At 36.1% G+C, this 15,663-nt stretch overlaps 1 protein-coding gene across 1 annotated transcript in view; it reads left to right on the top strand.

Annotated features, from left to right (window-relative positions):
- The first annotated feature begins 200 nt into the window (after positions 1-200).
- Positions 201-15,663, top strand: part of CCDC152 (coiled-coil domain containing 152) — a 30,236-nt gene continuing 14,773 nt past the window's right edge. The window contains exons 1-3 of the mRNA XM_043599122.1: positions 201-676; positions 2,599-2,704; positions 9,318-9,386. Coding sequence (XP_043455057.1) covers positions 590-676; positions 2,599-2,704; positions 9,318-9,386 — 262 coding nt within the window. The 5' untranslated portion in view covers positions 201-589. The remainder of the gene's footprint in view (positions 677-2,598; positions 2,705-9,317; positions 9,387-15,663) is intronic.

Raw genomic sequence — 15,663 nt, 5'->3', positions numbered from 1 at the left:
TTATTTTTGGGACAGAGAGAGACAGAGCATGAACGGGGGAGGGGCAGAGAGACAGGGAGACAACAGAATCGGAAACAGGCTCCAGGCTCCAAGCCATCAGCCCAGAGCCTGACGCGGGGCTCGAACTCACAGACCGCAAGATGGTGACCTGGCTGAAGTCGGACGCTTAACCGACTGCGCCACCCAGGCGCCCCGAGAATACCTATATTTAAAAGTCACACATCAGATTTAGCAGTACACCAGATTTTGAGTCCTGTCATACTGATGGCAAGAAGATGAGTTGAACAATGGAATAGTTTTTTGTGTAACAGGGACAAATAATTTCTACATATGCACATAACATTGCACTAATTTTAGATTTGTTTAGAGAAAACTTGGGTGGCATGCAGAAGAATGGAGAAGCCTTAATGCTTTTGACTATTATTAATAATGTGTATAGCAAAAATTTTCCACGTGCAGTGGAGCTCAAGTAGGTGCTGTATGCGTGGAGTATAGAAACGTTAGTATTTGACTTATTGTCACTATTGTACAGCTTTTGTTTACTTCTTCATCTATTTTTTAACCCTATTTACTCTTCACTAGTTTAGACATGAGTCAAAGCAGCGAAGGATGTATGAAAAAGATTAGCGGTGTGAATCTTGACAAGCTTATAAGTGATTTCTCACAGATAGAAAAGGTATGTAAAGATATAAAACAGTTGTAGTAGAAAAACTATATATAGTATAAAAGTATATAGTATAAAATTTATAGTATAAAAGGGAAATAGATTTTGCCAGTGGAAGAATTTGGGAAGTAAAGAAAAATGTACCAAAAAATAAGCAAAGTAAAGACAATGGAAATATATTTTTGCTAAGTCCTTTCTCATTTTTAAAATCCATATTTAAAATATATTTCATTTTGGATCATTTGTACTAATACATCAAAATGTTTCTGGGACAAGGAAATAGTTGATATACTTTGGCTAAAGTTAAAAGGAAAATACATACTTAAATGTTCAAAATGTCTATAAACTCAGGAATGGTTTAATAAGAATTGAAATAAAATAAACTCAATCCTCAGTCTCTTACCATTATGACTAACTCTAATTTTTTTTTTTTTTTACTCTTTCCTCTGCTGTTCCTTTTTCCTTCTCTGTTGCCTAAAAACAGATGTATTTGAAGTTCCTCTCCCCAAATATAGACAAATTACATGATAGACCAAACCCACAAGTATATATTAGGTTTTTTCCCCCTTGTCTGCCTTCGAGAGGAATAAGAATAGTTGTTGAGAAGATAAAGGTGAATAAATGAAAGATTTGGGGAGTGGGTTTTTGAAGCAAGGGTGGGAAAGAGAATAATACCTATCTCTATTTTCTCTCTTTATCATTCTTCTCTATTCCTTCTTTTCCTCTGCACAGTCTGGTATGTCCATAATAAAGGAATTTCATGACAATGGGTATTTTGAGATAACATTATGAGCTTTTTTTTAAATAGGCTTCACACCCCTGCAGAGCCCAATGCAGGACTTGAACTCATGATCCAGAGATCAAGACCTGAGCTGGGGTCAAGAGTCAGACATTTAACTGACTGAGCCACCCAGGTGCCCCACATTATGAACTTTTTTAAACAATGAATTTGAGTTTTCTTAACCAAGTGATTCTTACTAAAATAAGAGAGAATAGAGAAAGAAAGAAGAAGCACTGTTCGTGGGAGAGGAATTGGTGCAAAATTTTTGGAGATTATTTAGAAATATCTGTCATATCCTTAAATATTTTAAATAAGAAATGTTGATTTTTTGATGTGATAAAGTATTGTGATTGTATTTTTAAGAATCTTACCTGTTAGAGATACATATAGATGGTGATATTTGTGGATGAAATAATATAATGTCAGGGAGTTGCTTTAAGATAAATTCAGAGGCAGAGAGAATGGGGAAGTGGGTAGAGATATAGATGATACAATGAATTGAGGATTTTTGAAGCTGTCTGAAGGGTATATGTCAGCTATTACACTGTACACAAAGATACCAAAAAGGTATGTTGAAGGTTTATTCATTATTTGTAATAGCAAAAAAAAAAGTGAAAACAACACAAATTATCCTCAGTAAGGGGACTAGTTAAATAAATTACAGTACATTCATAAGTGAAACTCAATGCAGGTCTTAAAAAGAACGAAGTAGACCTAAATGTGCTTGTATGGACATCATCTCCAAGATCATAGTTCTAAGTGGAACATCCAAGGTGCAGAACAGAGTATAATATGATCCTTTCCTATAGTTGTATAGTTAATCATAAGATATTTTGGAAATATGTATAAGGAATTGTTAACCATAGGACTGAGGGTTGAATAGTTGGAAAGAAGGGGATTCCAAGTTAGCTCATATTCTTACTTTTCATAACTTTTTATAGCTGCTAGTCTGTTTTAATTTTTTGCCATGTTACTTTTAAAATTACATAAATGAGGAAGTTGGCTTACATAAAACATATGCCAGACTTAATTATTAGACTTTCAGGTATTAAGTGGTCTGTATTTTCGTTAGTCTTCATATCATTAGGTAAAAAAAATAAAATAAAAATAGCGACATTCCTTGCTTTGGTAATATATATTGTTTCTTCTACAGAAAATGATAGAAACCAGTGGAAAGAATAATATACTGGATATGCAGTTGGAAAAAACTAACTATTTGTTAAAAGTAACGCAAACAAAGGAGGTTTCAATTAAAAAAGGTTAGTTCTTTACTGCCTGAAGAAATACAAAATCTCATAAGAGTATTTTTTGGTACCACAACAATTAATATTATACCATACATTTGTAAAATATTTTAAATTCACATAGAACTTTCCGAGCTATCATTTCATTTTATCTTTTATAGCCCTGATACATAGGATTGGTATTACTAAGCCACCTCAATAATGAAGAAACATAGGATGAGAGAAATTAAATAATCTGTTGGAGACCACTAAACCAAGAAATGGCAAGTCCAAGCCTTCAAAACCATGGGAGAAAATAACAGTTGAATTCCTGTCTCACAATTACACCAAAAGAAATTTCAGATGGGTCAAAAATTTTAGTGCCAAAAATGGGCTCTTCTAGTCCAAAGCTCTCCCCTTACTTCTGGGACAACCAGGCCATGTGTGCCTCTCAGCTCCCAGCAACCAGTTGTCCTCCCGGCTGTGTCCCTGGTCTTGGTCCATCCTTTGCACGCCCACTAGCCTGCAGGGAACCTGAAAACCCAGGCTCTTTGCAGGGCAAGGCGCTGCTCTTTGAGAATGCCAACTTGCTTTGAGGCACAATGGTCTGGGATTACACCCAGGTAAGTGAGCTTCGGCTGCACCTGCAGCCCTCAAGGCCCAGTAGTGCTTGGCTTCACTGTGCAACCAGTTCAGGGTATCTGGAGAACTCAAGAGAGCCAGAATTCCCTCATGTTCACATGGAACTATGAGAAGTTCCTGGTATGCCCCCAACAGTCTGTGCCTGACATTGAAGCCCTGCTGTACTGGAGCCCATCTGTGCCTTAGGTGCCCTTTGTACCACTGCTGGCGGGGCCGGGTGGTCACAGTGCTGTCCTCTGGGGAGGTTTCATCCATGATGGAGTTTTCTCTAAATTTTCGTGGAGGAATGCTTGATGTTTAGGAATGTTCCCCAGGATAGTTGCTGATCCTGTTCATCCCAACTCCCTTTTCCCAGACCAACACTCCTCACTAATAAAGTGCCCTGTGTCAGGAGGGAAAGGAGAGAAAGCCATATGTATGTGCCCTTGACATGGTGTGATGAAAATGGCACTTCACCTCTATGATCTTCCTCCTAAAGACCCATAACCCCATCTAACCATGAGATAAGCGTCAGACAAATCCCCAAAAAGGGCTTTTCTACAAAATACCTGACCAGCACTCTGCAAAACTGTCAAGGTCATCAAACACAAGAAAACTCTGAGAAACTAGCACAGCCAAGAGGACACTAAGAAGACATGATGAGTAAATGCAATATGGTATTGTGGATGGGATCCTAGAACAGAAAAAGAACATAAGGTAAAAACTAAGAAAATCTGAATAAAGTATAGAGTTTAGTTAATAATAATGTATCAACATTGGTTCATTAATTGTAACAAACATCTCATACTAATGTTAGGTATTAATAACAGGGGAAACTGGGTGTAGGATATTTGGCAACTCTAATACCTTCCTGATTTTTCTGTACATCTAAAACTATGCCAACAAATAAAGTTAATTAAAGGTGAAAAAAATGAAACCACCCCAAAAAATAGAATAGAATATGGGTTTTTGTGGGGTTTTTTGTGTGTTTGTTTTTTAGTACGGAGAAGGCCTTTCCGAGTGTGACATCCATCAGTAGGATTCTGGTTAAATTATGGCAGCTGATAAAAGAAAAAGTAGTTCTACATGATACAGAATAATCTCCAAGATACCATAAATGAAAACAACAGTGTTCACAACCATCTTCTATCATTTTTATAAAAATATCTTTGTACACACAGAAAACCCTCTCCCTGATACATTTGTATATCTCTGGAAAGATAAACAGCCTCAGTATCCTGGTAACAGTGCTTGCTTTGGGGGAAGGGAAACTGGTTAGTCTAGAGGCGGAAACTGGAGAGATAATCATTTTTTACTATGCTAGTATTTCGTGTGTATTTATCATTTGAAAAAATAATTAAATACTTTTTTAAAATCCAGCTCTACTTATTCTAAATCTAATGGCCTTTTTACTGGATAATACGCAGCAGAAGTAAAAGAACTAGTAGGAATAAGTTTGTAGAGTCAAGTGTGTACCAACTGACCTAGAGAGGAATAACAAACTACATATATGATTCGATTTGTTCAACAATAAAGAATGAGGTCATGACATTATATTTTCTACATTGGATACCAGATAAAGAATTTCTGTGCCAGTTGAAGATGATAATAATGTCAGTATTAATGGCCAAGTACTTTTCATACATAATTGTATTCAACATTTCCAAGTGCTTTGTGAAATAGATATTAATGTTCAAATTGCTAGTTAATGGCAGAGCCTAAATTGAGCTCAAAACCACCATTTATTTACTAAATTATACAGTATTAAGAAGTAGCTTAGGGGCACCTGGCTGGCTCAGTCGGTTGAGCCGTCAACTTTGGCTCAGGTCATGATCTCGTGGTTTGTGAGTTCGAGCCCCACGTCAGGCTCTGTGCTGACAGCTTGGAGCCTGGAGCCTGCTTCGAATTCTGTGTCTCCCTCTCTCTGCCCTTCCCCTGCTCATGCTCTGTCTCTCTAAAATAAATAAATGTTAAAAAAAATTTTTTTTAAAGAAGTAGCTTAATATTCTGAGCTCTAGCTTTTAAGAAGCATTGGATGGGATAGTATTCATTCTAAAATCCAACAGAAATGATAATGTGGATAAAGGTTTGCAAAGAAAATTAAAAGCCACTATTCTAAAATAAGGAATGGTATTCTACCTTATGAACAATTTTTTATTGAGCCATTTTCCTTTGGGAAAAAAAGTGTTGAGAGAGCCACCTTGTGTTCATATTTTGAAAATACACATTTTTTTAAAAATTCAGTATACTTTCAGTTTCAGGGCTCTGTTTTCAATTTGCTGATTACAGTTGACCCTTGAACAACACGAGTTTGAACTGCATGAATTCACTTACATGTGCATGTTTTTTTGATAAAGACAGTACAATACTATAAATGTGTTTGCTCTTCCTTGTGATTTTCCTAATAACATTTTCTTTTCTCTAGCTTACTTTATTATAGGAATATAGGCTATAATACATATAACACAAAATATGTGTTAATGACTTCATGTTATCAGTAAGGTTCTGGCCAATAGTAGGCTATTAGTAGTTAAGTTTTGGAACTTTTTTTTGTTTAAAGTAAACTACATTCAATGTGAGGCTCGAACTCACAATCCCAAGATCAAGAGTCACATGCTCTACCAACTGAGTCAGCCAGATGCCCCAGTAATTCACTTTTTGAGGTCAAAGGTCACACTCAGATTTTTTTTTCAATTTTTTTAATGTTTATTCATTTTTGAGCAACAGAGAGAGACAGAATGCGAACAGGGGAGGGGCAGAGAGAGAGGGAGACATAGAATCTGAAGCAGTCTCCAGGCTCTGAGCTGTCAGCACAGAGCCCCACGCAGGGCTCGAACTCACAAACCGCGAGATTATGACCTGAGCCGAAGTTGGACATTTAACTGACTGAGCCATCCAAGCACATCCACACTCAGATTTTCAACTGCACAGGAATCAGCACCTCTAAACACCCATGTTGTTCAAGAGTCAACTGTACTGAAATAGCCTCAGCTATCTATTTATTCCTCTAAAAGGCACAAAGAGAAGTGATGGCAGAGTCTATGCCTCCTTAATTTTTTTAAGATTTTATTTTTAAGTAAGCTCTACACCCAATGTGGGGCTCAAACTCACAACCCTAAGATCAAGAGTCGCACACTCCACCGACTAAGCCAGCTACATGCCCCCTTAATTTTTTAATTATAGCAGCTAACACAGTAACATATATGAAGTAGGCAATGTCAAGTGTGATTTAACTATCAATCTATTACTAGGAAATAGTAAAAGAGAAAAAATGGAGGATGGTGGGAACTTTGAGTAGGTGGTGGGGGGTAGTAGAGGGGGTACAAGGAAGAGTGAAAAACCACAACAGAAGAACCTTAAAGCTTTTAACTTCTGCAAAGTACTTTCATTTCTATTAGCATAGTTGAAGAAAGTACTGGAGACTGAGTGTAGGACCTCTAACCGAAAGGCAAAATTTTGCATTTTCCTTTCACAGTATGGGTTCTTTCCTTTAGTCATAAATAGAAATACTATTGAATACCTATGAAATAGCCACCATATTAGAAGCAAGAAATATCAAAATTGATAAGATATGATCTTTACCTGAAAGAGTTCACCATCTAGTAGGAGGAACCACAAATAAATGAAATGTGATAAAAGGAGAAAAGAGATATATACAAATTGTTGAGAGACAGAGGAGAGAAATAACAACAATAACAATATTGAACATTTGTGAGTAAATTTAGAGAGTACTATTTTCTCATTTGGTTGTCAGATTAGTCTTATGTATGAGAATAGTCTTATATGTGAAGGAGGATAGGTATTACCCATACTTTTATTTTGCAGATGGAGAATCTAAAGCTCAAAAAGCTTGTCCAGGGTGTCATAGCTAGAGAGTGGAGAGGAAACTCTATTCTATTTCCTTGGACTCCAAGTTTCATGGTTTAATCACTATATCCTATAATTCCCCAGGAGGTATTGAATAGCAGATTAAAAGCAGGATTTGAAATGAGAAAAACATATGCTCAAGTCCATACCTTCCACTTATTAACTCTAAAATCCTGGGCAAGTAACCAAACCTCTATGGATGACCATCTCTCTTTGTAAAATCAGGATAATACCAACTTCTCAGTATCATTTTGAAAACTAATTGGGGTAATGTTTATAAAGCACTTAGTGTAATACCTGGCAGAGTAAACAATCAATGGTATTATTATACACAAGTAACTTTTTATTAGATGCAAATATGGTATTTAATATTTAACCATCAAAACAGATGCCCCACTAGAATGGAAGTTAGTATGTCATACCAGTGCATACTGGCTGAATATTGGTCTTGGGCCTCTAAAACCTAATGAAAGAGAATAAGGCTCAATATTTATTAGTTGTTAAGTCAACTACATAAAGGTGAAATTGTCCTCTTGAAAAAAAAAGGTGAAATTTTCCTTAAGCTTTAGGAGTTTTAGTATTTGAAAAATATTGTTAGTCTTTTATGAAGCCTTCATCACTGTATATTTAGCTAGTATAATTGTAAACTTAAACTAGTGCAACCTGTTCTCCCTAACCTTATAGTAAAAATGTGATAGCAATAACAATCAGAAAGAGTCTCTGATTCTGTTCTTGTCCTCTTCCCAGGGCGTCCAACCTACTCATATTACTCTAAAGGACCGCTCCTGGACTGGTCTTTGTGGTAGTAAAGTAGCTAAATCACAGACGTGTTGTTGGACTGCTGGGGTTCAAGCTGTAGCTCTACCACTTGCTAAGTAGAAGTGTGACCTTGGGCAATTCACTAAACTTCTATGTGTCAGCTTCCTCATATTTAAATGAGACAAATACTAAGACCTACCTCATAGGGTTAAGAGGGCTAAATTATTCAATATTTGCAAAGCATTTAGAATAGCAATATAATATATGTTATTTTCAGACAGTTTTTCCACTTACCCCTTTCTTGCTTCAGTTTACTATTACATTGCCTGTCTATCAATCAATCAATCAGTCAATCAGCAAATATTTATGGAGTGCCTGCTATGGATCACAACTGCTCTAGAGAAATAGTGAACAAAACAAAATAGTCCCTGATCTCCTACAGCTTACAGCCAAGTGGACTGCTTGAAATTACCGAAGTGTCCATCTCTGTTGCTACCCATCAAAGGTTTAGCTTTTTCTAGTTATAACCAGCTTATATTCACATGTCAGGGTATGAATGCTTGCAATGAACGCTCCATCTCCCATTGTGGCAGAAGTCATTAGTACCAAAGTTGCTAATTCCTTGTAACTCAGCACATTGAGTTTTTACCTCTTTGCCCCGGGACTTAGGCATGAGTACTAAGAGGACAGGTTGGAGGACAGTGAGGAAGAAAAACACTATCTTCTCCCAAATGACACCTCACCAACTCTGGCTCTCGATCTTAACAAAATTTAGGGTACCTTGACTCTCTTTCCTTGAGATGTTCTTTCATGGAAAACTCACACGGATACACCGCACATAGTTCCCCAGGCATGTCCAAGTATGCCTTAACTTTAGGGTAGATATTGCTAAAGCACATGGGGTAGGGAATCCCTACTATACTAAATTTATTGTGCTGTGGAAAACTCATTACTAAATCCCAGAATGCATTTGGTTTAAAGGGTAATTAAAAACTACTTATTATATTATTTACTTCGAGATACCTGGCTGCTCCATAAAGATCTCATAATTGTCAGGGCGCCTGGGTGGCTCGGTCGGTTGGGTGTCCGACTTCGGCTCAGGTCATGATCTTACGGTTGGTGAGTTTGAGCCCAGCATCAGGCTCTGTACTGACAACTCAGAGCCTAGAGCCTGCTTCAGATTCTGTGTCTCCCTCTCTCTCTTTGCCCCTCCCCTGCTCATGCGCGCTCTCTCTCGCTCTCTCTCTCTCTCTCTCTCGTTCTCTCTCTCTCTCTCTCCTCTCAAAAATAAACATTTTTAGAAATCTCATATTGTCAATTATTTTAAGTCTTTCAACTTTGAGAGAATAGTTCCAAAATGAAAGAGAATAATTTTCAAATAAATGTGTCTTTCATATTTTAGAATGTTCTGCTCTTCATAATATGATAAAAGGGCTACAGCAGACCATTGAACATCAACATAATTTGAAAGGTAAGTTAGAAAAAAATCTTTGAAAATATGATATATTTGAGTGCCTTTAAAAATAGAGTTTTTACATCACTGACAGTAAGTTTCTTTTAATCTGGTCTTGTTAAACTCATCAGCTAATGCCAAGACTACTCATTACAAAATAATACGTTCCTAAATTGTTATGAAATAAGAAATACCATGCTGAACAGAATAATTCAGTCATATTCTGACAGGAACATCAGAGGATGTTTTATAATCAGTTATAATAATTCTCTTTATTATTTTCAAAAGTTTAGAAGTATATTTGTTCTCAGAAGTACTCTTGGTTTTTAATGATCCCGTGTTCAGTTTTGAAGGGTAGGTATTTCGTAGTTACATGATGAATATACTATTCAAACAGCAGTGATAGTTCATTATTTAGTGTTTTATCAGAGACTAAAGCTATGTTTGTGTAAATGAAGCCAGCATATTCAGCTTATTTTATTTTTACTAGTCATGCTAACCCAATAGGCCTATTCATTGACAAAACAGATGAAGCAACCAAGTGTTTGTCCTGAGTTAGCTACAGTGCAGTGTTACTGGGATTTTCCTTTCATATAGGAGACTAGATGAAAGTCCCTAGTTCAGAGTCTCTTCCAACATAAAACTCTCATCAAACAAGAATGTTTTTACCTTAGTCTTCTTTTGTTATCATAAAGTACTTTTTATATGTAGGTGAAGTATTTATTTGCTTGTATTGAATGCTTGCATTTATTTGCTGTGGCATGTTATTCCTTATTGTCTTTATAATGTTCTGGTATTTATCTTTAAGAATTACTATTCTTCCTTTTTCCCCATTGTTTTACCTTAAAATATCTCCTCAAGGGTTGATGAAACAAATATAGAAATTGTATTAAAAGACTTTACACTTACATTGTCAAGCAGCATCTGCAGTACAGAAAGGATTCAGCTCTTCTGGAGAGCAAGAGTAATATAGAGAACCACACCTTCTCCAGTGCCTTTTCTTTTCTGTGTTTTTACTGTTTGTTTATTTTGAGAGAGAGTGCGAGCAGGGTGGGGACAGAAAGAGGCAGAGAGAGAATCCCAAGCAGGGTCCAATACAGGGCTCCATCCCACAAATGATGAGATCACGACCTGAGCCGAAATCAAGTCGGATACCTAACTGACTGAGCCACCCAGGTGCCTCTCCAATGCCTTTTCTTTTGGCTTAGTCCTGCAGACTTCTGATTCCCTTATGTCCAATAGATTTTCATTTTTCTTGACTCTAGCTGTCTGCTCACTTTTTTTCAGGGTTTGATCCCCATCCCACACCTGGTCTGGGCTTTCATTTTCCCATCTCAATGCTAATGGTTCAGAACAACTTTTCCCTTCTCTGTGACTAAATACAACACCCAGCTGCATTTAAAAAATTGTGAATGTTCATAATCCTTACAGTCCTCTTATTCTAGGATACAAATGGTACTTTAATTGAACTCTTCCTAGGATTTTGTTCAAATAAAACATCTACCAGAAATTAAAGTTACTTGAAGTCTCAGAAAGTTAATGTTTAACATATTCATTACTGAATTATAATTAATTTTTTGTACAAAAGATATTAAATGTTGACCAATGGTCAAGAATACAATATTTTCATAGTCATAATATCCTGTCTTTGAAGTAATGTGTGTTTGGAGTTTAGAGTATGGACATGGGTCCTTAGTAGAGTAACTCATCACAATATATCAAATGATAGGGATTTTTCCTATATCATATTACTATATATTATATACTGGTTTAGGAGAACCCCTATAATACATTGTATTAAAGATAGTTACATTATGCCATCTAACTTATGGTTAGTTACTACCAGGGCAAAGAAAACAAGATTCAGAGATTTTTGTCCATTAGAGGAGAATTCAGGAATTTAATTTAGAAATTCAAACACGTTGGCAGGGTGTCATATGAAGAAAAGAGGGAGACACATGAAATCAACTGCAAACACAGAGCAGCTTCAAAATCAGTAGAATTCAAACTCATTTTTTCCAATTATCTCTAAATGATTTCTTGCAATTTCGTATTGCTTTTTTTCCCCTGTTTGAACTGAACTTGAATAATTTGAATTTATTTCGGCCCTTAGACTCTATCAGGGTAGGTTTCCAGGAAGACATCATTATGTATAGTACAACTTTACTCTACAAAATTGTAGTAAGCAGAGTGATTTAATCAGAATTGATTACTGACAAGAATGTTTTAAAAAGGACAATAGCACATAGTTGAGTGCTATTTTGTAAAAGAATTATCTGAGAAAGTAAACTAATCAATGACAAGTTACTCCTAAAGAAAAAAGTATTGCTCAAATTAAAAGTAGTTTGAAAAATGTAGAAAAACTTCTTTCAACATGCAGTAATTTGACATGTTAGCTTCTAGTACATCCTTGGGAAAATGCTACATGTATATAAGTATATTCTGTATGGAGAAATGATCTGCTATGAGAATATACTTCAGAATCTTCATTATTTAAAAATTGCCTCCTTCCAAAAGAGATTTGCTAATGGCACGTTAAAAGGAAGCTAAAGAGCAAAACATATAAACAAGGCCAACTACATAATTTGCAGGGCCCCATGCCAAACGAAAATGTGGGGCCTAATGTGCAAAAGGCAGGAAAAAAGTAACATTAAAAGTTCTAAAATATAGAGCTTTTTTTCTTTCTTCTGTGGTCTCTCTCAACTTGACAGGGTTTTGTATTTGCTGTTAATGTTGCTGTAAGTAAAAAAGAATGAAAAATTTTAATTAGGAACATAAATGTTACCATTCATCTTTATATTCTGCAAATGAATTTTAAATCCAAAGACATGAGCATTTAACTCCTATGCAGAATCACAAAAGTACATAATTAATACTTCCTAGCTTGCACATGCATATTTGTTTCATTCTTACCAGAATAGTGTAAATGCTACGCAAAACTACCTAAACCATTTATTATTCATTTTACTTCTTTTTTTTTAATTTTATTTATTTTTGAGAGAGAGAGAGAGAGAGCAAGAGAGGGGCAGAGAGAGAGAGGGAAACAGAGGATCCAGGCGGGCTCCACGCTGATAGCAGCAAGCCAGGACGCAGAGCTCAAACTCACAAACCTGTGAAATCATGACCTGACCTGAACTCAAACTTTCAACCAACTGAACCACCCAAAAGCCCCTCATTTTACTTCTGGATACCTGCCCTTGCTACCAATACTCTCTACCTACACTTACTAAAGATGGACTAAAAGGAAAAGGAACTGTGAATTTTCCTATTCTTCTCTTTCCTTTTATGTCTTCATTTTTAGCATAATTATTGGGTTAATAGAGGGAAATAACAGAATTAAGAAAGGACGTGGTAGAGTTCCTTGGTCATTCATATTTCTTAGAATGCTACTGCTTTCTTTCTGCATTTGAAGCGAGTTCTAGTGAAAAAGAAAATGAGGCCCCTTGCTTACTTAGTTGCAGATGGAACATGTTTACCTTGTACTTGTATTTTTGAGTCTTGCTGAACTCCCAAGTATCATGAGTCCACCAGAATTCTGTGTTCATGGGGCATTGCAAGTGCCGTGTATGAATGTAGTGGCAAGAAGCAGTAGACATAGATGTTGCTCTTATCTTCTCTGCTCACATGCATGCTCCATTGTCCCACTGGAATTTACTTAAAAATATAAGTTCGAAGACAAAAAGAACTTCAAGACATTAATGGCAGAATGTTAAAGCAAGCGTTGCACCCTTCCGAGTGCAGGGCCCAACATGGACACACAGGTTGCACACTCATAATGCTGGCCCTGCCTGTAATGAATAGGAAGAGAGTTAGGAAAATACTTGGATCAGAAACCTCACTTAAGGAGTAGGTGCCTCAGTATTGCACAAAAGTTAGCTCTAAATTTTCTAGAAACCAAGGCAAAACAAAATAAGAAAAAAAAATGGTTATATAACTATAAATTTCCAATTTATTTTTTTTAATTTTTAAAAATTTTTTTTTCAACGTTTATTTATTTTTGGGACAGAGAGAGACAGAGCATGAACGGGGGAGGGGCAGAGAGAGAGGGAGACACAGAATCGGAAACAGGCTCCAGGCTCTGACCCATCAGCCCAGAGCCTGACGCGGGGCTCAAACTCACAGACCGTGAGATCGTGACCTGGCTGAAGTCGGGCACTTAACTGACTGCGCCACCCAGGCGCCCCATAAATTTCCAATTTAAAATAAAATAAAATAAAAACATTCAGTTAGTTAAAAGACAAAAACTTTTCCAGGATCTGAGTAAATGCCACTGGAGGACAATCTTAATTTAGGTCAACATAGCATTTCTTTTAAATTTTAAATTTTTAAATTTAAATTTTTAAATTTTTCTTTTAAATTTTTTGTAATGTTTCCTTTATTTTTGAGAAAGGCAGAGTATGAGCAGAGGAGGCGCAGAAAGAGAGAGGGATACACAGAATCTGACACAGGTCCAGGCTCTGAGCTGTCAGCGCAGAGCCCAACGCGGGGCCCGAACCCCGAGATCATGGCCTGAGCCGAAGTCAGACACCTAACCAACTGACCCACCCAGGCGCCCCTAGATCAACATAGCCTTTATTCAGGCAACCAATCAAGTAAAAACTTTGAATGTAAAAATATCTAGTTTATTATGGAATGAAATTATTACAAAGCTAAGCAATCTAATCATAAATGATATTTTAAAAACTCGCTGTAAGTGAACAATGAACATAAAGACAATGTACACTTAAGGACTTCCTCCCAGTTCAGTACTAAAGGAGAATAGCTAATTTTAGAAAAATATACTGCAAAATTATTAGAGTCCAAGAGAATAAGTTGAATTTTGGCTGGGCCAGAGAAGGATTACTTGCCAAATATAAGGACCAGGGGGACTCTACACTGATACAAAATACTATTTGAATTATAGATACTCTAGCCAGAGCATCAAGAGCCTTACCACTTGAAGAAGTAGCCAGAGTAGGAACCTGTGTTTGAAAATCTAATGTAGAATCTGGTAGGATGACGAAAAAGTAACGGCGCCAACAATAATCATATGTTGTTTGTATTACAAATGAAAGGCAACATAGAGCCAACTGAAGTGTAATATAAAGCATTAAGGAAGGTTTGTTATTTCTTCAGTAGGTGGCTTTAGTTCACAGATAAGTTATATGGTTCTATTTAGCATTTAGCATAATTATAGATGTGCCAAAACCAGATAATATGCAAGCAGTATAACATTTGGATGGGTTGATCAGTTATTCTGGCAGAGGGAAGACTTAACATCATTAAAATGTCAGTTTCCTGAAGTTAATATACACATTTAATGCCATTTGAAGTAAAATTCTAAGTTGGGGTTGGAGGAGATTGTATAAATAATCTTGAAGCTATTTGATGGAAAAAAACAAATAAACAAGAGAACTGTAAAAAAACAAGAAGAATGAAGAGAAAAGGGAGTTTTATTACCAGATAACAACATGCCCTGAAGCTGTTGTAATGAAATCATTATGGTATTGGCATAAAAATGGAAAAATACATCCACAGAAAAAATAGAGAACTAGATTCTAGAAACAGGCCTCAGTATTTTTTAATGTAATAGATGACACAAGAAATATGTCAATTTATTGGGAAAAGAATGGCATTTTAACATATGGTACTGGCACAACTAACTTTCCATCTGGAAGAAAAGAAAGTTGGACTCTTTTCTACCACATTAAAAATAAATTCCAGATGTAGAAAAGACTTCAGTATGAAAAAGAACAATAAAAACTTAAAAGAAAAGTCAGGATATATCATCAGCTGTATCCAGGATACAACCTAGAGCTAGCTGCAGGGTGTCTTCTTGACCAATCTGGAAACTTCAGATACTATATAAAGAAAAAAAGACCTAACAGACTTTTTTTAACAACAACTCAACAAAAGTACCACACAACAGCAACAACAACAGCAAAACTTTGCATGTTATTTTGTCATGCAAAAGTGAACAAAAAAACAAGTAATTTATTTCAAAAAGTGTTTTCAAATACAAATGTAGTTTATATCTACAATCTACAAAGAGCTCTCCATATACAAAGAGATCTACAAATTGACCAGCAGGGATAAATAGAATTTTTTAAATGAACAAAAGATATGAATAAAATTATGGAAATGTGTATGTGTATACATACATGTGATCCAGAGTTTAATAAGTTCAAGGGAAAAACTGAGAAGGAAACACAATTACACCAGGGGTGTGGGGTGAGGGGTGAGGAAAAAGGAGAAAAAAAAGAGGGAGAGAAAGAAAGCAGAAAGAAAATGAAAGAGAGAGAAGGGAAGAGTGTCC

The sequence above is a fragment of the Prionailurus bengalensis genome, chromosome A1, assembly GCF_016509475.1.
Source record: "Prionailurus bengalensis isolate Pbe53 chromosome A1, Fcat_Pben_1.1_paternal_pri, whole genome shotgun sequence".
NCBI classification, from domain to species: domain Eukaryota; kingdom Metazoa; phylum Chordata; class Mammalia; order Carnivora; family Felidae; genus Prionailurus; species Prionailurus bengalensis.
This window is presented reverse-complemented; position numbering and strand designations above follow the sequence as displayed.